This window comes from Botryllus schlosseri, chromosome 1, assembly GCF_051294905.1.
Source record: "Botryllus schlosseri isolate E-star chromosome 1, Bs_hap1, whole genome shotgun sequence".
In the NCBI taxonomy this organism is placed as follows: Eukaryota; Metazoa; Chordata; class Ascidiacea; order Stolidobranchia; family Styelidae; genus Botryllus; species Botryllus schlosseri.
Window position 1 is genome coordinate 9677682 of NC_137236.1, and position 24025 is coordinate 9701706.

The 24025-nt window shown below is 40.4% G+C and overlaps 1 protein-coding gene across 1 annotated transcript in view; it reads right to left on the minus strand.

The window, feature by feature from the left end:
- LOC145457980 (uncharacterized) overlaps positions 1–24025 on the minus strand; it is a 55545-nt gene that overhangs the window by 22211 nt on the left and 9309 nt on the right. Inside the window, exons 3-5 of the mRNA XM_080336300.1 lie at positions 15618–15709; positions 15229–15391; positions 14950–15092 (exon numbers count right to left, since the gene is read on the minus strand). Of these exons, the coding sequence (XP_080192426.1) occupies positions 14950–15092; positions 15229–15391; positions 15618–15709 (398 nt within the window). The remainder of the gene's footprint in view (positions 1–14949; positions 15093–15228; positions 15392–15617; positions 15710–24025) is intronic.

Sequence of the window (24025 nt, forward strand, 5' to 3'; positions counted from 1 at the left end):
TAACAACATGACCATCACCAATCCGAGAACATGTTTAATTTATGGCGTTTATAATTGAATTGAGGTTACCCTTACTCCCTACCCTAATCCAACGACACCCCAACCTTGATTATAATTAGTAACCCTAACTTTAAAACTCACCCCAACCCGGACAACCCTACTCCATCTTAACATTTCAATACTTTAACAAGCCTAACCAACCCCAAACCCTAATTTGAAGATGCCCAAACCCAGGAGTCACCAACACGCCGTAAAAGGATAAATATTTTATAGTAATATGTAAAACTATACTAATATTTGTTGACGAAATTCACTCATGAACATAAATATTTTTTCGCGCTTCGCGCGACTACAGAACGTTTACATGTGGCTATTTACGACATAACTACTAACGATTTCGGTGCGCATAGTAAGCCAATATGCGTAAGTCGACTAGTTCGGAGTGTACCGGCATTGGACAGGAACAGTATGACGTGGGTATTTGGCCGCAGCTAGTTTGTCACAACTAACCACGCGACCGCAGGCTACATGAGTAATCGAAATGCGGCCGTGAATAGCAAAAATGTTAGCCACCCCTATTTTAGCGGCTACAGAGTGTTGTCAGGTATCGTGTACAGCTCATAGCTCAAAATATAATGAAATTGATGATCATGATACTTTTTGTTGTATTTGTGTTTGTTCAATAAAACATTAGTTCTTTTGTGGTGACTATAACCGTCGCCCATGTTAGAGAGCAAAGCATTGCAATAACGTAGAGTTATCAGACGTGGATGTTGAACTGCGTTGCCTACTTTTATCTCGATATTGATAGCATGCGGCCCGCGGATTCTAGGAAATTGAAAAAGTGACCCGCGACCCATTTTGAGTTGGCGACCCCTGCCCTAACCCTAAATTCTACTACACCGAACCTAATCCTGAACCCAATCCGATTTTATGTGACTTTAACCAAACCCCTACCCCCAACCCTAATTTTAGGACAACTCAACCGCAACCTAATCCCGGACGCCATAAATTTCAACATGTTCATGGTGGGATCTGATTTGATTCGTGATGTTGATACATATGTGGAAAGGAAAATACACTAGACTAGATCAAATTTTCCGTTTCAATGAATTCACATACACCGGTTGTAATTCAACTTATAGCATCTTCAGCCAGTAAATATGAAAAAAGAAGTCATTTCTATCCAACTCTAATGCACCTATACAAGACAAATATTTATTATAACCATACCTATATGCTAACTGCAATTTCATATTTCTATAATTCTAACATCAAATACCTCCTTAGGTGCTCGCGTAAACAGCATTTTATAAGACACAATGTGCTGTTAACAAATTTACATTGCTATAGTTGAAGAAATTCCAAAGTGCCAACGTGCCAAACTCATCATTCCGGTGCCAACCAGCATGAAAATGTGCCAAAATTCCGTAATTTGTATTCTAAATGCGTCAATTGGCAACACTGGTAACAATTATTCTCTCTAGCCACCGGGCACTTCTGGTTGCGAAATCACCGTGCACGACTCCGGATTTTGGCATGCTCAAAGTCTAAGTCCAACATTTTTTCTCAGAATCACAGAACGGATCCAACGAAAATAACCCACAATCCGGGTCCTGTCCAAAGTTCATATCTGCCGTGAAGCTGCGGTCTAGTGCATTTTTTTGCTCTCCGCACGATTTAACTCGAATTCATAGTTATTGCTTTGTGTATAGTCTGAATTTCATATTTGAGAATAGTCTCATAGCCAGTCTTAACCTTCCATGCCATCAAACTATCCGTTGGGATAACTAGCATTCTGGTTGCATTTTGTGACATGATGATAAGGGAACGCGAAATTTTCCATTATCAAAAAGGGGGGTGCGTCTAAAAAGTTTGAGAATCACTGTACTAGATGCGCATCCAGTTTATTACCAGTTTATTTGAGATTGCTTTCTGCCAATACTGACTAACTGAGATTAAGCAGTTGATAATTACTTTAACAACCCCCTATTATGGATTGAATGATGGTTTACACTTTACAGTGTCGTCACAGCTAATAGGAATTTCAATGAAGTGCTATGTTCTTTGGTCTTGTTTGAACAATAACTCAATACGACGAGGTTGCAATAAGAAATCAGTATATTGTACAGCAGAATAACTATCAGACAGGCGACACGATCCAGAGTGCAGTTAAATGAAAAGACCACGAGACAACAGAACACAGGGTATAAATCCAAGCACGACACACAAGGAAATAATGATTGGAGTTAATTACTAGTCCTATAGAAATTAGGAGACACTTAGGAAACAACACTGAAACGTAAATGCACGAACATAACAGTCCTCCCCTGTAAGTTAGAGGGTTGCCCACATGTACGTAGGTCTATAGAAATCGGTGGGTTTCCTATTCCTAAGAGGATAACGTCTACCCGACGTACAGGCAGGACTAGCTGCAGGACCTTGTGCCCTGTTCCTAACCAATGGTTGCTCAGCTTGCGACTGCGGAGGCTGAGCAACTTCCTGTGTGGCTGTATTATTTTGGGACAGGTGAAATCAAGCGTGGTTGAAGTTGGTTTTTGTGCCTTCTCCAATACCCATGATCTGTTTTTATAATGTACACAACACGCCCCAGTATTTCCGTCACCACGCCAGCAACCCACTTTGGTCCGCTTCGGTAACTGCGAGCGTAAACCGAGGAACCAATCTCGAAATGAGTGACTGATTGTCTAGGCCAGGGGTTCTCAGCCGTTCTTTGCCCGTGGCCCATTTTCCGGTTTGAAAATGTTCTGTGGCCCACCTCATATACTAGAGTCATACTAGTCCTGTTCAAGACGTGGTCATCGCTGGCGCCGATATGCCTATTTCTCTAAAATATGCGCTTTTTTCTCTTACTGATCATTACAACTGTAGACCTTAAAAGTAATGAAATCGCGCGAAGCGCGACGAAAATTTTCAAGTTGAGTAAATCTCCTTATACAAACAAACGACCAACGAAATTTGGACCCTTTGAGCTCCTCCCAATTGGAAGTTTTAGGTGCGGCAGTTACGGTCCTGGTAGATCGTATAACTCTTGTGTACCGCTGTTCCACTCACGTCGCGAAACCCAATTGTCGAATCCCCGCATCCACTGTGTGATTGCGGTTTTACTTCCACTATGGTGCGGATTGGGGCTGGGCCAGCTTCAAACAATTCGTTGGTGAAAGGGATACTGCACAGATGTGGAGAAAGAATATTTCAATGTTCAAGCTGTACAATGTACATATAGTATGTGCTGTATCCACTGAAGTTACGATGTCAGAACATTTATTTCAATGGTACAATCATTTCATGTGACTCTTACATTATGTACAATGATTTCAAGGCCGGAAATTTTAAACCGACTTGAACCATTAATGTGCTGCTCTTAATCCTCAATACATTATGATTCGTTGCGGTGGTGCCGTATACTTCGATAGGAAGTTGAATTGGTGATAAATTGCGATTATGGCTTTTTTTATATTACAATAACGACCTGCCAAGGTACCGTAAATCTACATTGAATACACGTCTGTCCTAGTTTATTGCACAATATTTTCAACGGCATACGACATACGACCCTGCTGGATACTTGGTCGCTTCAGCACTAACATCGAGTTAATATATAGTCGAAATTATTTTCGTTGGCGTAAGTTGTAGCCGAGGGATAAAAGTATCCGTTTCCCCTCCTATTTTCGACTTGTAGATTGTGACTCCATACGTTCCAATACGTCCCATCAGAGTTAAATGAAAAACTTAAGGTAGCCTACATATAATTTGATAATATGAATATATTTTCGAGCGAATAACATAACAAATATAACCAAATTTTCACTATAGTTCTACAATATTACAAATAGCTCTGTGGCCCACCTCAAATGCTCCTGTGGCCCACCAGTGGGCCATGACCCACCCTTTGAGAACCCCTGGTCTAGGCGTAACGGGTTTCGATTTATCGAAGGGCGAGCACAAACTTAACAAATTGCGCAGCTGCCGACCATGTAAAATCTCGGCAGGCGTTTTCCAGTCTATGCCCGGGTGCGGTGCACATCGGTACGTAGCGAGAAGTGTTTGGAGCGCGAAGTTGAGATCTTTTCCCCCGTCGCAATTTTTTATTAATCCAGCTTTTAAAGTCTGGACAAAACGCTCCGCTTCCCCGCTCGAGGCAGGATGAAAAGACGGTAATATGATATGGCTAATTGCCAAATTAGAGCAAAACGTATCGAATTCATTCGATGTGAATTGCGGCCCACCATCCGTGACAATTGTTACGGGCAAGCCTTCGATAGAGAAGACTTCCCTCAAAGCGTTGACCACACACAAGGTTGTGGTAGAACCGACATTCATTACTTTAACGAAAGGATATTTCGAATGCGCATCGACGATGACAAGAAATATTTTATTGTTTATTGGACCTGCGAAGTCCAAGTGAATCCGTTCAAAGCTTTCAGACGTTTTGGGCCATTCGCGATACTGACGATCAGGCGCTTTCATTACTTTGCGGCAAGCGTCGGAACTCTTGACGAGATTTTCAATGTCGCGATTAATGGAAGGCCATGCGATGTAGCGCCGATCCATCTGCTTCATTTTCGCGATACCCCAATGTCCTTCGTGCAACAATGATAAGACTCGCGAACGAAGTGACTGCGGAATTACTACGCGCTGAAAACCATCAATATTGAGCATGACTATGTCTTCGTGCAGAGAAAGCGAATGTTTGCGAGTGGAAAACCAAGAAAAATCATCAATGTGCGTCTTTGGATTCCAATTACCATGAGTGACAGATAATTTTACTAGTTTCATGGTTTTGTCTTTCAGCGTCGCGTCGCGAATTTCATTGCGAGTTAACGGTAAGCCATCGAATGCCATGTTAATAGCGTAAACGATCTCCGCGTTTTCACGAATTTCCAGTTCGTCAAACTCAGGGTCTGGACCCTTTGGTAGGCGAGATAAACCGTCGGCGTTTCCGTGCTGATTAGTCGGTTTATAGCGAAGATCGTATTGATAAGCCATGAGCGTTAGTGCCCATCGCTGTAAGCGTTGCGCTGTAATCACGGGAATTTTCTTGTCCGGCGAGAAAATAGCTAAAAGCGGTTTGTGGTCCGTTACGAGCGTAAATTTTCTACCATACAAGAATTGACGAAATTTAGTGACTCCGTAAATGATTGACAGAGCTTCCTTCTCGATTTGAGAGTAGGATTTTTGCGAATCAGAAAGCGTTTTCAATGCGTGCGCGATCGGTCTCTCTTCGCCATTGTGCTCCATTGAGAGGACAGCGCCGATTCCGAATTGAGAAGCGTCAGTTGACAAAATGAGCTGCTTGTTTACATCATAATAAGCTAACTGCGTAGCGTCGATAACGTCGTTTTTGAGAATGCGAAAAGCTGCGTCACAGTCCGTATTCCAAATGAATTTCGCGTCTTTTTGAAGAAAACGGTACAAGGCAGCGGCTTTATTCGTTAAATTAGGAATAAACGCGCGATAATAATTGACTTTGCCCAGGAATGCCTGTAGCTGGCGAACATCCTGAGGTTTAGGCAACTGTTTGATTGCTTCAACGGATTTCTGAGACGGGCGTTTGCCGTCCTTGTCGATTATATGACCAAGATACTCGATACTACTTTTGAAAAATTCACATTTAGCGAAGTTGACGGTGAAACCGTATTCGGTGAGGCGCTCAAAGACCACGCCGAATGGAGGCGTGGGTTCGAATCCCACTTCTGACACCAATTGTTATGTTCTTTGGTCTTGTTTGAACAATAACTCAATACGACGAGGTTGCAATAAGAAATCAGTATATTGTACAGCAGAATAACTATCAGACAGTCGACACGATCCAGAGTGCAGTTGAATGAAAAGACCACGAGTCAACAGAACACAGGGTATAAATACAAGCACGACACACAAGGAAATAATGATTGGAGTTAATTACTAGTCCTATAGAAATTAGGAGACACGTAGGAAACAACACTGAAACGTAAATGCACGAACATAACATGAAGGATATTGAAAAACATGGGGCGGGAACTTAAAAAAGCTTGAAATTACATTTTTAAACGACACTTGCGACAAAAAAGGCGGGAAACATGTTTTACAGTGGAATATGGTATAGGAACTATCAAAAAATCGGACATACTAAATGTCTGTTACATAGTGTTATTATTATCACTTTGCAACACTATTTTCGTTGACTTCGATCTGACAGTTGGTTTTGACTAACTTTAGGGCGCTGAATTCAAATATGACTAGGCTTTTCTCTTTCAGATTTGGGGGTTAGGCACCTGTCACATATTGTCTCATAATCCGCATAAAAGTACCACTTTTAATATTTTGTGTTTGTTACAGAAAACGTTTCAACAGCCAGCAGAAGAAAGTAACTCAATATTCCAGAAATAAACATCTATACTTCTGTATTTGGTTAATTTATTGTCATTGCTTCTGCAAAACAAATAAATCGCTAGCTTTAGGGCACAGATTTATGCTAATTATTCTTAAGATAGTGGGTTGCCTTGCTTGATTCTCAAGCAATAGTCGGCTGACATATGTAAGCTCTATAATCTAATCTGGTATCAGTCCCCAATCACCTTCAGATACTGAGTGAAACTAATCCATGCTTATAGCTGACCACGCAATATTTTCCGGGAAATTAGGGAAGTGGCTATGCCGAAATGCCTCGTATCTGAGATTGACCGACAAAAACGCTCATTTGTGATGAGCTGTAGAATTTATGGAGTAACAAATGCACCAGCTTTAACGTTTGTGATGTCAGGCGAGTAAACATCAAAGTGGGGCTATCCATTGGAGCAGTGCTTTTCAACCTTTTTGAGCTCCGTTTGCATTTTATTGGTAAAACAGAGTATTCGAAAGTACATTCTAAAACCGTGGCTCCTAACCAAGTTTCTTTTCCAGCGCCAGCTTTCAAAAAGTTCCTGGGTCTGACGCCCCCCTACTTTAAGGACTAGTAAAAACAATGGTTAAGTGTGCGAAATCTGATTTCGGGTTGGGACTTAACTATTAGACCACTCGGTTAATTAACGGTATAATTGTATCTGCTATTTACGGGATCAAATCCAGGTTGTTATACCAACAATCGCGTAAGGCCTAGGACCTCGTGACATTCGGTCAGAGGAAGTTAATTGTATTGGGTATAGTTTTATTGCTTCATTTCACTACTAAATGAGCTGAAAATGTGGTAGACATTTGCTCACATTAAATTTAGTAGGGCACCAAGCTCTTAACTTTAACGTGAGTATCATCCTTTATGACACGATGAAGAAATATTCTGACGATTTAATTTTGAAACTCTCAAATACAAGCATATTTGGTTGATCAGTTTGGCCAAAAAGCTTCAAAACATTTTTAATGTACCAAGGGCATCACTCTCAAAAGTTGTACAGTACCGTGACTTTTCGATTTCGACACGCAGTGCGCTGCAGGATACGGTGCATAGTTCCAAACATTTTGTGTAAATAACCCGAGCTATTAGAGCTACAAATATTTTTGCGCCGCCAAAAAACACTGTTTTAAAACATTCTACCTGTAATTGTGGAACGTCACATGTTCGCTACTTCTATGACGTCATCATGTTGTTTTCCTTTCGCCTGGTGTTTATAACCCGTTATTTTGACAAATTATCCCCAGCACTAAAACAATTTTATTCAAATATTTGAAAATGTGATTTTTTACGTCCTACGCGTGAATAGTACAACAGTAAATTACATTTACACGATGCTTGTGAAATGCCAGTCCGCTCGGTGCCGTCAAGTAAGGCGTACTTGCAAGTTATACCCGGAATACCCCTTTCAATAATGCTGCGCCTCGTGGCGTCATCAAAAACTTCCGACCCAGTTTTTAAGTTATACCTTGTCGAAAAGTCAAAGCAGAATTAACAGAAAGTTTCTAATTTGAATCTCAGTGTGTGCTGTGCAAGGAATTGCGTGAGGTGAGATCGTTCCCAGCGTGCCACACCATGTGTAAATCTTAAGAAGTTTTGGGTATTTTTACTATATTTTATTGACCTTGCTTACTTTGCTGATGTACAGCTAATTTTGTACACCACATAATCTATAGTAATAGAGTATAGATGTGTAGTCAGATATGTAATGTCAAAGGCGCCGAGTTACGGGGTGGCGGCCACCCCATACAAAATGCTTAAACGCCCGCCATCTGTCAATTAGCGAGTCCGTGATATACCGTAAATGCCAACTATTTACCATTTACCGATACGCGTGCCAATTATTGAATACGCACCTTCGTCGGCGACGACGAACTAGTGCTTAAAATGCTTCAATAAATTGTAATCCATGATTAGTAATCATGAAAATACAATCGAAGCGAACTCGTTTACGACGTCAATTTCGACATGCTTGCGCCGAGAAACGCCATCGCCTCTCTTGACCAAACGAGCTAATTCACGTTCTACTTATTAAATTGTATTTGGACGCATATTCCTTCACAAAATTATTAATGAGTTAGTTTCGTGAAAGTCTCTTTAATTGGGTCGCGAAATATGACAGTGTGTTTGTGCATGCCTGCGAATTTAAAGTCATTACTGTGCAAAGGGCGCATATTCATTACTCTATCAAGACTTTGCCAACTTTTATCGGGGAATACAGATATGCAGCTCAAGTGTCGTTGTATGAGCAAACAATTGTCGCGATGTCAGACTCGATCCCCCATTGTGCTATACGAAATTTGAGGAACTACTGGTTAGATGTGCACTTTCTCGTTCGCTATTATCTGTAGGCTACTAATTCTGGTCTGCTTTATACACTCGTATTCCCTCCATGTCACTTATCGGTGTTTGATTTACTATTATTACTGTGCATTGTGCATTGCACGGCGTTGAATTACGTAGTCAAATGCAGGGTTGTAATGACTCGAATCGTGCCTGTACGATTTTTTGTGTGACTCGATTTGACTCGAGTCATTTTCTTGCAATGGGAAATTGACTCGACTCGAGTCAATATTTGGATTGACTCGACTTGTACTCGAGTCATTACGCATGACTCGACTCAAGTCATTGACTCGGCTCATTTTATATGACTTGAAGGTGAAGAAATTTGCGAATCACGATGGTTGGATCAACAAATGTGACGAATTCTTACGACATCGCTATTTGTCACCACTGCTTTCGTTGCACTCGTCTGATATCAGATATGCCGCCGTGAAAACAATAGACAATGGTACATAGTAGTAATGCATTGTACAAAATCATCCAGTGAGGAAGAGGTAATAGATCCTCCGCCATCGAAGTACTCAAGAATTTTCTATTATACAAGCAAACAATCGAAGCAAAGTTCAATTAGAGCCAATGAAATGACTCAGATGGTCAAGTAGCCTACTTGGAAGAGACTGATAAGCTCATGTGTAGATTTGAAGGCAATGATTCTCTGCATTTTTGGGCGACTAGAATGCATGAGTATCTGATGCTCTTCAGTGTGGTTCAAAATTGCTTTTCAATTCCTGCATCTAATGCACCAGTGGAACTTGTATCCAGTGGATGTGGATTATTCTAAGGCCATGCCGCTTAAACATAAAAAAAACGTAATATAAAACTTCCATTTGACGTTTTGTTAGGTATGTGCATTGTGCACGTGAGTAATGTTGAATGGCTAATGTTGTGTGATGTTTGTACAATGGGACTGATCGAAAATAACTTCTTTTTTATTCTACTGGGTGGCAACTTGATAAAATTGTTACGTTGCATAAGAAGAACATTGGATCTGGCTTAATTTTAAAAAGTAGAATCAATGATGAGAAGAGAAAATTTTGGATTTGAAAATGAAAGGAGTATTTTTAGTGAGAAATGATTTCATATAATATAATTACGTACTAGTAGGGAGTCGACTATTTTATCATATCCGAAATATTCCACTCTAATAACTTCGCTTCTTCTAGTTGTAATTGAGCCAAATTTGCTGTGAATCATATTTTTACACAATCTAACAATATCATGAGGTAGCCTGTAAAATTCGGAAGTCTCTATTTGTAATTAATTCAAAATATTTTCTCTTAGCATTGCTCTCTTCTGGTTGGAATTGAGCCAAATTTAAGTTCTTTTCGTTAATCTAACAATTTTAAAAAGTACCCTCCTTTTCGAGATTTTGTCCTCATTTTTGAGAATTTTTGGTATATGTAGGGCAAATTCGACTAAGATAACAGTAAATCAGCACTAAAGTAACGCTCTGGCGACTATTTCGGGAGCTTAGTAGGAAAGTTGACCGTTTTCTGGTCAACCACCTGATAATGTGAAAGCAAATCTGTACCTCTACATAAACGTTTATCTGTTGATGCTCTACCAGCTTGTATCTAGACGTGAATTCGTTGGTTCTCTATCAGATAGTATGTAGACGTGAATTCGTTGGTTCTCAATCAGATAGTATGTAGACGTGAATTCGTTGATTCTCTATCAGATAGTATGTATACGTGAATTCATTAATTCTCTATAAGCTATTTGTGAGCGGTCGTCGATGTGCTCGTAATAAAAACTGAATGATTGTATTTGTGAAATATCAGACTGCCAAGACAGATATTTGATTTAAAGTTATAAGATTAGTAAAGTTTTCATATTGGCGGCCTGTCTCGTCTATCTGTAGCATCGGTAAATGACGCCAGGAACTATCCGTAATCTGCCTAAATAAACATGTGCCAGGACTATGATAGGGACAAAATAAGCATGTTTGGCAAGCAGGTAATTCGATATCACCCAAGGAGGATTGGAAACATACGTTGAACATGACTTCAATACTGTTACTTGGACTCGGACTCGAGTCATAACACTATGACTCGGACTTGACCCTTAAAACGGTGACTTGGACTCGGACTCAACTCGGTGATGAATTGAAAATGACTCGACTCGACTCCAGTCAAAACCACAAAAGTAAGATTGACTCGTGACTCGGAACAATGTGACTTGGTTACAACCCTGGTCAAATGTTGATGCAGCACAAGATTCTCGTTGACGGGAATTCTTAATTTATTCGATTAGATTGAGAGAGAACATGTTTTTTTGCAATAAACTTCATTGCTGGGCGGACTTTATCGGACGCAATCATATCGTAGATCGAATTTCAAACCATCTAAATTTGTATTCCTATTGATAAGGCTGCGGCATGCGCCCATATTGTTCTTGCTGCAATAACAAGTGGATAATTAGAATCCACAATTTCACGATGAAATTCGACTGGCTGATCAAGACCTCAGTAGGCCCCGGGCTGATAATAACCCTACGTGCGTAGCCCGGCAGTTTCTCATTTAAAACTAGAATTCCCGTCCTTTTGAAATGCCAATTCGTATTATCGACGATGCGCTCTGCAAATTCGCGAGAAACATTTGTATGCGAAATGGCTCATTATTGTCTAATATGCGCTATCATCGCTTATTTGATTAAGCGCGGCCGCATACAGGCATGCACGCTTTAATCGCTCATATGTTTAGCTTTAGCGCATCCGCACGCAGGCCTGCACGCTATAATCGCAAGCATGAACAACATCTGAACTATCACCAGGCTAGGCCTTACATCGTTACCAGCCGGAACTATTTAGTCCACACTACGGCAGGACTGCTGCATGTGATAACATCACTGGCCTAAACTATAGCGCTGCTACTGGCCTCGCTTGATTTGCCAGATATCCCTAGTTACGCGATTGTTATATCGTACTGGCCAGCTGACAGCGTGAAATTGAATAACTTTGAATCCGCGCAATTGGCCGTGAACAAGACTCGAACTGACATAATTCATTAGCGCGAATACTAAAACATCAGACGATGTGTGTTGAAGCTGAGTTATCTGAAGATACGAGGACAGGCCCGAATCACAACAGCAGAATTCAATCGTATTAATTTGTGAGTAATAATAGTTCATCTTCACAGAGGTAGCGTATTAAATTGCTCGCTCGCGTGTTGGTGAAAAGTGAATACCGTAATTTACCGAATATAATGAGCCCCCGTGTGTTACGCATCCTTAAAATGGAGTTTAAATTCTGGGAAAAAGCCTGTGCCCATCTATAGTACGCCCTGCATTCGCAGTACATGAATAGTTGTGTTTTAGTACACGATGTTGTTCTGTTTTGCGATGTCACTGTCGAACAATCATGACATAACCATCCATGCATCGCTAATCATAATACAATTAGCGGCATTGTCTCTAAACGAGACTAGATAGTAGCAAAAGCCTGTGAGGCCGGCGACGCGATAGTTCAGGCTAGCGACACACGACCAGGCTTGGACAACTAAAATATTCTCAGCTTGTATAAATTAGAGTAGAATTAGAATTAGAGCTACACATTTTTTTCCAAATCAGATTAGAATTTGAATTAGAATTTCTGAATTCGAATAAAGTTGAAAATTGAGCGAAATTGTGAATTAGAAATAAATACAGCGAAAAGCAAGCTCGGTTCATATCAAACCACAGTGCATTCTCATAAACATGAGTATGGATAACGTCTGTACATCAAGCTTATCTTGTTTTGTACTATACCAGAGGTCACCAACACGCGGGCCACATGGGGTCAGCGATCTGATTAGTGATTTTGGAAGAACGCGATAAACAACTTGAAATGCTGAAATTGATTTCAAGTATCAAATTATTGTAGTTGTTTCAAAATACTCCATTCGTCTGTGCCAGACACCACTGTTCCTCACTAGCTGAAATGGCTCCGGCCATGGAAACATCGTTGGAGAGTAAGCTGATATTAGCATATTTCCTTGACGTAAAATTGTCCAGACACTGTCAAGGCCGATACGCTTAGAAAACGGCCTAGGGCTTTCCCACAAAATCAATCCGTGGGATGATATGTCCACATATCTCCAATATCGATTCATTAGTCGCTGAAAATCCTGGTCAGGTATCGTGCGCAGCTTATAGTTCCAAATAAAATTAAGTTTATGATCACGATATTTCATGTTTTATATGTACTTCCCTAATAGAATATTACTTATTTTGTCGTAACCAAGTCCATCGCCCATGTTAGTGAGCACGGCGTTGTACTAACGTAAAGCTTTAAAACATGGTTACTCAACTGTGTGTGGGCTATTTTTTCTCGATATTGCATTATTGCATGACTCTCTTGCATGGCTGCAGGAAAAGCGAACATTGCAGTCATGCCTACGAGTTCTCGAGCAGCAGCAGCCTTAAGATGAGTAAAACGATTTTCTCCACTCAAAACATCGCAGTCCACGATCCCCTGCTCTGCTTCAAAATCTCTTTCCACTTCACTCTCTAATATGTTTTCTTTGGTTAGATCTGAAGCAATCATCCTCTTTTTACTTGATGTAGTTATGGGTATGAGTATAAAGAAGCCTGTGTTAACTATCTATTTTACTTCGCTGCTGTACTGTTTGTGATCGAAACTAGAATGTCGTTCGGAGACTACAAGCTACTATGCCAGCATGGCTATTGTTCGTCACGATAAATACTTTATTATGGTACGGTGTATCTAAGTAATGCGATGGCGCCTTGGCACTGGATTGCCCTGTGCGGGAGTGATATTTCTGTTAACTCGCTCCAAAATGCCGCGGACAAAGAGGCATTTTCAGGAAACAATAAATTAGATTAGAACTAAAATTAGAGCATGGAAACATTTGACAAATTAGATTATAATTGGAATTAGAGCATAGACACATTTCGCAAATTGGATTAGAATTAGAACATAGAAAATTTCATAAATCAGATTTGAATTATATTACTGGCATTTCGCTCTAATTTAGTCAAATGAGTCAACTAGAATGATCTAGTTGTCCAAGTCTGCACACGACTTCTTGCGCACGAGGCCTATTACAATTACAGATGCGATTGCTCAGGCCAACGGTTATGTAGGGCGCACCAGTCCTGTTGGAGATGCGACTGAATACGCGAGCGATTTATCTTGCGCACATGGCCTCTTGTGTATGCGATTGTTAAGGCCTGCCGTTGACGCGATGAATCAGCAAGGATTGCCGCGCACGCTTGTAGCAATCAGCCACCTAATTTTGCTCGCGTACAAACGACAAACCAAGTTAGCAAGAGATCGCGTGCTGTGCCGACTCTCGTTAGCTGGCAACACGCTCCTTTATTTGGCAGCGTGTTACACTCCGTAATATGAATTACGGGGCACGATGGCTAGAGGTGATGCGCGATTGGAAACGAACATGAAGAAAGGTGTGATTTCAAGTTTTTTAGGGAGGGGAATTTTCTTCAAGGCTTGCTGTACCCATGTACAACACGCACCCCCTTCTTTGGGGCAAAACATCGGTTAAATTTTGCGCATTATACATGGAAAATTACGGTAGTTGATATTGAAGCAAAATCGAGGAATCGCGGATTAACTGCTGGACTCAATGGCTATCTTACGCGCACTTATACGCGTGAATTAGTCAACATAATGGAGCTTGTCCTATCCATGCATTACGGGCATTCACGCATGTACTTAATCATAATAAATTGATTCCAACTTTGTAAATTTGAAACAATCTCAGACCCCTCCCTTTTTATTCAAACCCTCCCCTTTTTCATCTCGCCACCCCATGTAAAAATCGGCGCCTATGTGTGATGAGATATATTTTTGTTTTCACGACAATGGAGAAATTTGGTGTTCTACGAAGGCTTGCAGACTTGCGTAAGTTCTCCTCAGGTTAGTCAAGAAAAAAAACGCTGATTTAGAGAAATCCCGCGATTTTAATAGGGTAGAACGCGAGATGTGGGATAAAAATTTGCTATAGAAGTCCAAGGATTCGGCGATCGGGATTACTCGGGGAAAACGAGAAGAATAGTATTTCTTTAATCAAAGGAATGTGGTGTATTTGTGAGTATATATTTGTTCCATTAGAATTTTTTATTGCACGATTTGGTGATTTTAATATGGACACCCCGCCCCCCTCAATCTAGTACAGTATATCACGTTTATACAGTCGAACGAATTGGCCATGACAAATCACGCGAACTTTGTTATAGCAACATTTGAATTTGCCTACCATATTTCCATAGTATCCAAACATATTTTGGTCCCTAATCCGGTCTGTGAAATAATCGGGCATGCTATAGTTGTACCAGCCAGAAATCAAATTCTTCACAGAAAAACTCTGCGACACGGCATGTAATATTGTTGCCCTGTAATCTGAAAATAGTGTCAGTATAGCACTTCGCGATGATTCGTGTATCAAACCGTATTTTATATAAACTGGTAATTTTCAATAAATGATTTCATGGCCGAAACACTCAATGTGAAATGTCAATATGGAAGTCAATCTTACCGTTCCCAGCGGCAATAGGAAAGTGATCGCTGAATAATTTTTTTAGATTTCCTCCGTACTTCTGTAGAAATTGATTGGCCGACCGATATTTCAACATGGTTCCTGATTGCATTGAATCTAATTTCCCCTGACTGCGGACATGCCACACCATCACATCAGACGCCTGTAAAGATAGAAATGGTAATCAGGTCAATACCACAAAATCTTGCATGGACATTGGACAATCAATCGATAGTGGTATTTTGGCTCGGCAAATGGTATGTCTGCTTCAAATACTATACCTTTCACACCTAAATTGAAATATCCTGTATTAAACACTTCAAACTCTCTTACAGGAATGACATGCAATAATGCAATATGCTTCATCGCTGAGCGTAATGTATACTTACGTCTATTTTGTAATAGCCTTCATTTTTGTAGTCGTCTTGCATACAGTTACGTACATTCCCAAACGTTATTTGGTTTTCCCAGTTCGTCTTCCCTGCGAATGAGATCATTTACTGCGAACGTAAAAGTATATAATGTATGATGAGTAGGGCAATTTTTTTTTGACCTAAAAAACGGAAGATTTTGACCTAAAAAATCTAAATTTTGACCTTTTTTGACCTAAAAAAACTGAAATTTGACCAAATTTTGACCTCACGTATGCAAATTAGGTGTTTTCGCATATAATGTTAAAATTGTACTACTTATCTTCATTTCTGGTTGGAACTGTCTGTCCTTACAAAGTAGATTGGCCTGAAAAAAAACGTTTTTGGCTCAAAAACTGACAGATTTTTACATGAAAAACTAGTATTGTAACGAAATCTGGCCCTATGAAGAATTCCAGTAGTTACATTACGTATTCTGGTGGAAATAATTAAAATTTGTTGTAGTACAACGTAAGATCCTTTCCTACATTCTCGGGTAGAAAGTGTCTGTTCTTACTACGTAGCTTGCCAAGAACGGAGAAAGAACGTTCAACAGCAGCATTTGTTGGCTGACAACACTCAAGTTGTGTGCACACTGCTGGTGACAAACCGTGTTGCTTCATTCTGACAATGTTGTCTGTATCACAATTTTTCAGCTTGCGCTTCTTGATATAAGAACCATGCAATGTCCAAGCAGTCTTGCTTCAGCTAGGATATTGCGGTACGTTTACCATAAAACCATGTCACTATTTGTTTCATTTGACCATTTATGATTCACAATGAGCAGACGATGGTCCGTTTACAACGGTAGGCCTATAAAGTAGGCTGCAAGCTGTAAAATATCAAATGATAAGTTCACCGACAGCGCAAAATCTACGATACAAACGAAATGCAGAGGTCAAAAAATGTTTGACTTTGTTAACAATTTTGACAAATTTTGACCTAACGCTACAATTTTGACCTAATTTTGACTTTTTTTGACATGTCAAAAAAAAATTGCCCTAATGATGAGGTATCGGCTATATACGTTCATATTGTCATATTTATTCCACTGGAAGATTTACAACTGACTCTCTTCAGCAGTGAACGCCAGTAAATTAGGTTAACATAGTTCGAAATATAGCAAGAATTTTGTCGTTGTGGTGTAATAATGACAATTACACATAGTCGCGAATGGCAGTAAACAGCGCATGGTTACGGTTCAGCACACACAAAACCAGCTGTAAACAGCCGAATGACAAATCAACAGTAATGGAAGATTCCCAGCGGATCGTTTTTGCAGTTGATTCAAGGACCTTTATATCAGTGATTCTTAACCTGGGGGTAATTACCCCCAAAGGGGTAATTTGCCAATTTTCGGGGGGTAATTCGAAGTGACAATTCTTATAAACTTATGACGCTGCACTTATAACGTCAATATTCATGTAGGCCAGGAGTCACCAACCTTTTTGCAACCGAGGGCTACTTTTGCGTAATGATTGAAACGGCGGGCTACTATTTACTCCCGCCGTTTACCCGTGTCACACTGTATTTCCGCTTTGATATCCATAGCACTGGGCAGGACTGGACATCATGTTATCTGTTTCTATAACAGTCAGTGGGAAGCCTGGCATTGTATGAAATCAACTTGTGCGCTGTACTCTATGGTATGTAACTTGACACTGCAATTCTGAGTGAGTGTTCCAGATGTGCAATTAATTAGGCGTGTTTTGTGTTTGGTTTTGATGAAGTTCATGTCCGAAAAGGCTGATTCACAACAATAAGTTGAACCATAGACGCTTGCAACCTTCGTAGCTTCTGCGCATAGACCAGGCACTGGCGTCGCAGCATGTGCTGCCGCCCCTGGCTCTCGCTTAAAATGCCGCCCCTAAGTAGACAGCAGCAAATTTCGACATATATTGATTTCCAAACAATCTTTTCAATACAAATAATTACAAATAATATGCCGCATCTCAGCCTCACCGTCTCAACGTTAATAAGGCCAAAAATAATGCAGACGAGAAATAGCGAACGAATGTATTGTGCAATTAGAAAATCAATAGCCGCCTCAAAACTTGACTTTTCGGGCTTTCACTAAAGCAAAATCAGCGATAATATCTTCAAATTGAAGTTTTTGAACGTATTAGTCTCTTTCCATAGACAGAATGGATGGAGCTGATAGCCGATCATCATTCATGGTAGAACGTAAATAAGACTTGATCAGTTTGAGCTGTGAGAAGCTCCTCTCACAGCTTGCAATTGAAACACCAATGGTCAGATAAAGTTTCAGACACGAGCATAAATATGGTGACGAATCAAGTAGCTTTTCATTAACTAACCACTGTAAAACATCAAACGCTGTTGCACTACGAATAAACGTGGTTTCACTGCTCCATACCAGCCTCTTAAATCTGTCAATTTCCACAGCTAACTCCAAAAAGTCCACCTCGTCGTCATAGATGCTTTTAAATCCGCTGGTGAATAAATTGTGACTTTCGCTTTGCAGCAGCGCGTGGGGATTAAAAAATCCATACTTGTAAGTGGTGTAGGCTATGCCGGGAAACCTAGTTTGAGCTTCAAGGTTAGTTGTCACACTTGAATACCCAGACAGGCTTACTGCTGAGCCAGCTAAAAGCAGCATAATTGGTCATGGTCATCCTATAGTTGGCGCAGGCCCTCCGACCGCTCAAATTTAACAAAACTGATCTTAATCGAAAGTTATTGTTGCCCTGATTCCGGAAATACAATTTAAATGCTGGTCTGAAAATTGGTATTGCTCCGAATAATCGCTCGATACAATTGCCATTATCATGGTCAATTGGTCAGTGTGTCGCGGCGCTCCGATTGTTAGGAACAATCAGCCTTGACGGCTATTTTGGAGTGGTTCCATTGCCATGTTAACATATTAATTCGTGTTTTCTGAATCAGCGCGACACTATAGCTTTTGATTGAGACCATTTGATTCAGTTTTACCTCACGGGATGTCAGCTTTTGGACTACCAATTACGCTGCTTTTAGCCGGCTGTGTACAACTGTACAGTGTACACTGTGCAGTGTGCAGCCTCATTTTGCCGCCCCCTTGGAGCCTGCCGCCCCTGGCGCGGAGCCAGAACCGCCAAGTGGCTGCTACGCCACTGCACTGCTGTACTTTTCCGTATCAACAAGCCACCAAACGTTTGCTGCAGACTGAGGTGGGGGTAATTTTGCAGTGTTACAATTTCAATCTCCAACGGTTCAGCATCCAGAAATGACAAGATTTAATTATACCGGACAGCAGCAACGATTACATAAAGTTAGAAACATGGTATACTAAACTGTGTTGAGTGTAACAGAAACAAGCTGTGTCAAAAGATGCAATACGTAATGGGTATACAGATATCCAAAATCTGTTGGTACTTCACGGCAATCTAACTCCGAATAGTAATATTGTTTACTACTTTGGCATTGTCCTGGACGTCGAGCTATCATAACGGAGCCCCCGCCATTTCAGGAAGACCGTGAATGTCATTCCGTCATGTAGCCTGTATATGCAATGCGCCGTATCTTCAATTTCTGGTGATTCTATCACATACATCTATATCTTAGTAATTGTAATTGAGGATATTTTTAAAGTGTTTATATATGTAAGTTATCCATGTTACTGTATTTTAAACAAAAATAGCTGAATCAAGCAATCTATATATTTAAAAGCTCGGTGGTGCAAATCTGAGGAATATTGGTAAATGCTGCCATTCCACCTATTTTTAGGACGGGCTCGCGGGATACTCACCAAGTCCTCGCGGGCTACCCAGGGCCCGCGGGCACCGGGTTGGTGACCCCTGATGTAGGCTAACATATATTTTTGCGAGCTTGTAGGCTATATATTTTGTCTCACTTAACATGCCATGCCTGCTCTGATATCATAGTAACCAGAACCAATAGTGATTATGAATAACAGAGTCGAATGTAATTTAGTATAATGCTAGGTAAGTCCAATTTAATTTGCAGTAGTGAGGATCATATATTGTTACATATGCTGGCAAATTGAAAGACAAGAAGGGTCGTCTAAGTTCAGCTTTACGCCTATAATGCAGTAACAATATCGTAAAAATATAGTTGTTCGTATTGAAAAGTGTAGTGGTCTAGTCCAGTCAGAAAAATTATGTCTGGCATCATCGAAATCAGGGATATCTAGATATCCCTGATCGAAATGCCTTCCAAGAAAATAGGGGAAGATGTTGGAACCTTTTAGGTTCACCTTGAAAATGAATAACCATTTTTCGTCATAAAAGCTTTGAACTTTCTGAATAGAATTTCCTTCAATGGTATCCATTAAAACGAAATAAGTCTGTGATTGACAATTGCCTGAGATGCTATCTATTATCCTCCCCTTTTCCTAAATGTGACCACTGGATAACCCAAAAACAGCATCAGCCTTCCCAATAATTAGATATTCTTAACAGGTATTTCAGTGTACATTACGACGTCACGTTGAGTGCAAACAGTAATTTGTTATTTCTTGAAAAGGGGTGATTGCATCCTGTCATTTTCTTCTTTGGGGTAACGGTATGATAAAGGTTGAGAACCACTGCTTTATATGATCAAAAGAACGACCACGAGCAACTATGGAAAACTGATTGTTAGGCCTACTGTAATGTTTTGCACACTCTGTGTGTTTCAATAGGTACTGTCCGATGGCAGAGTTACATGCTGTTACTTGGTCATAATCACGCATGGTAAGTAGAGACTGTGATGATGAAGCAGACGTGTCATCACCCTGCGAATTCCTAATTTGACATGGGAAGTGTTGACGAATTCTTTGTTGCAAGCGCTGAGATGTGCGACCCACATACCGACTGTCGCATCGGCGCGTATATTGGTAAATTATGTTACTCTGATGAATCGCAGGAAACACATCCTTACGCGTTGCTGGTAGTAAAGATTTCGTATTAAATATGACACGGGTTTCCACTTGTGGAAAATAACGACTCAAAGATGGATTCCACGGCGAGGTTTCAATCCCATTACCGGTACAGATTAGTAAAAAAACTCCAGATATTTCTCTTTCAAACTTCTGTTCACTAATTTGCTGAGACTGACGACTTCAAATCCAAGATGATTCGTAAACCTTCCGAAGTCACACTGATTGAGCATACTACTCCAACTTGTTATTTCCTCCACAAACTCCTCAAAACTCCCCTAAACGACAATATATTTGTATCAGTAGGCCATTTTGACTTGGTAATAAAATGGGTTTGCACAGTAGAATGTTTCATCTCAGACGACAATGCTGTTGATGTGAGTCTTGAAGTTTTAGCAGGGATGAAACAAAACTGGTTCGTGATTTCCCTATCATAAAAAATACAATTATATTATCAATCTTTCTTCAAATAAGAGGCTTCGTGGGTGGACCCCCTGGAATTGGTTCTAGGACCGCTAGGGGTTCGCGGACCCTTGACTGAGAACCACTGCACTAGAGTCAGGTGCCTAATTCGACTCCTATTCCGATCACTACGAGAACGCAATCGACCAGATCCAATTGCTATCGCCATCATGTTGCTTTACGTCAAGAATGGATTGGGCGACATATTGGCTGGAATAATTTTGCAAATCTAGATCCAACTTCGAGATGATATAATTATACATTAAACTGGTAATTTAGATGTCGGATAGAATCAGTTTCTTTTCAGACATACACTCTAAATTCCAAGCGGTAGATTAAAACAGTGGTACTCAACCGCCGGTCCGCGGAACGGCTCCGGTCCGCCACGACTTTCCTGCCGGTCCGCCGGACATTTTACGATTCTATACCTTAATTTCAAGATACAATATGTTGAAGGCTTGTCCATTGATAAAACAAATAAAACATCAAAATTTAAACTGATTGAGAACCTCGTGAGGTAACATTAGGTCTGGAAACATTTGACTTGCCATTCAAGCCGTGTCATTTGACGACATGCGAGCGACAAGTACAAGTTTATTCGCCAAAATGCACAGTTTGTACGATGATTCGTTTTTCATTCATTCATTTTTGTACAGTAGCGTAGGGGCTATAGTAAATGCCGCACCGCAAACCCCTAATTGACAGGAGCCGAGCTTGAAGGGGACCTAAAGTTATTTCGTGAATGAACATGAATTATAGATTATTTTAGGTGAAAATTCATCGAATCTTTTTCAAACTTTTTTCACGCTTTTTCCGATTTTGTGTAACTAAATAAATTGAATATTGTGTCCCCTTCCGCCAAGAAATACATATGATTTGTAAGATCAGGCATTTTCGGCGTGGGCCATTGCCGCGCCACGCTGCGCCACGCCGCACCAATACATGAAGAAGTTTGGGCCAACACTGAACTGCGAAAAGTGTGCCAAAAATTTGGCAGCGAGAAAACCTTGGCCAAAAACGACTGCCCTTTGTAGATCGAAAACCTCGATAGACATGTGTCAAATCGTCCATAGGCACCTAAATGGCTGGAGCTGAATTACGCTGTCCTGGCAATCTGTACCCCACAGGAAAAACGCCATCCAACAAAGAAAAGATATTTTCCAGAGAAGAAATAGCAATTTGGAATCGTGTGCTTCTTTTGGCTAGGTGCGCATGGGCGATTTCAATATCTATTCACTATATAACAGACAGCAGATCATGAATTAATGACATGCAACGAAGTAATCAATGCAATAGTCCAGCCCAAATATGTTTAATTTGATTTCATGCCATAAATTTTCCACTCAACTCTACCGGAGAATCTCATAATTCTGAGGGGATTAAAAAAATTATAGCAATATGTACGCAATTACTAATATTATTGAGGGATTCTTTCATTAAATATAGGACATTTCCACGCTTCTTGCGATTAGGCTACGTAAACTATCTGCCTGCATATAGTAGAATCGATGTACTCACAAGTAGTGGTGAAAGCATCCATCTAATTGTGGGGCCCAAGACCAATTTTTATCGGGGGTTTTACTGACGACGTGTTTTTTCGTCGCTAGTTTTGTGCAGGGTTGTAATGACTCGAGTCATGACTCGACTCGAATCAGACTCGAGTCACGATTTTCTGATGACTCGACTTGACTCGAGTCATTTTCTCAAAATACGGAAATGACTCGACTCGACTTGAGTCAATATGTGTATTTACTCGACATGGACTCGAGTCATTTATCTGAAAAAGGCAATTTTACCTCGATGCAGACTCACTACCATAAAATCTCAGGAATACCATCATGAACATAATTACGATTAATTGCGATCAAAACCCTTAAAATGTAACCCTCTTGCACCATATTCATGCAAAAAACGGCTTCATATTTGACATTTTGGGTTGCTTTCAATTTCTGAAAGTCCACCGGTCCGCCATATAATTTTTGAAATTTTGCCGGTCCGCGAGGTGAAAAAGGTTGAGAACCCCTGGATTAAAACACAAAATGACTTTTTCCATCTATCGAGTAGCGTGATATTCAAGTAAACACCGATCAAGCGAGAGAGAAAGAGAGAGATTTTCGTCTTATCTCATATAATGTAAACTCTAAAACAGAGGTCTCAAACACGCGGGCCGCATGCGGCCCGCCAGAGCATTTTGTGCGGCCCGCGACGACGTTTTAGATTTCTATTATTTTGAAAAAATATAAGTGTCACATATATCTTTTCAGGTTATAAAGTGAAAATTCCCTCTTAAAATGCTCCGAAAGCCTTAAACTATTCATCAAACTTCACTATCGCATCAATTGCATACGCTACGATGCAGTGGAACAATCACTATTTCGCCACATTTCCAATTCATGATGACAAAACCGGACCCTTAGACGATTCTAGACTGAAATTTGTGAGTTGAACTTGGACGCGACCTTTCTTTGAGTTACTCAGACTCGGGCCAATTCGATGGCAAAATGAAAATGACTCGAATGGACTTGGAGTGACTTGGAATGCCGTAAATTTGTTAGAACCATGGACGCAACAAACTAATCGCGTATCAGGGGAATAGTAATAGATCAGAAGGTCGCAGCTTGGTATTTCGCTAACCAAGCAAGTATAGTTATGGCAACCATTGGCAATCTGATAGTTACATCTTTGGTCGCTAGACCATGTTATTAAGGCCACTTAAAGGTACCGAGTACCGAAGTGGTACGCTCCAACGATGTAACAGCAATGGGCCATTCGGCGTTCCGACATTTTAATCACTAGGACACATTCAATAATATATATATATCATATTTATATTTTTTTCCTGCTCCTATATTTGAACATATTTGGCAATGAGATTAATAGCCTACTTATAAGAAGTATACCCGAATCATGGATTGGAATTACAAAGCTCAACTTAAAAATGTTTTGATATCACATGAGTCTCTATTATCAATCTGTTGGATTCAAAATATTCATAGTAGCCTAGCTGAAAATTATAACCCGATAGCTGTTACGATGACACCATACA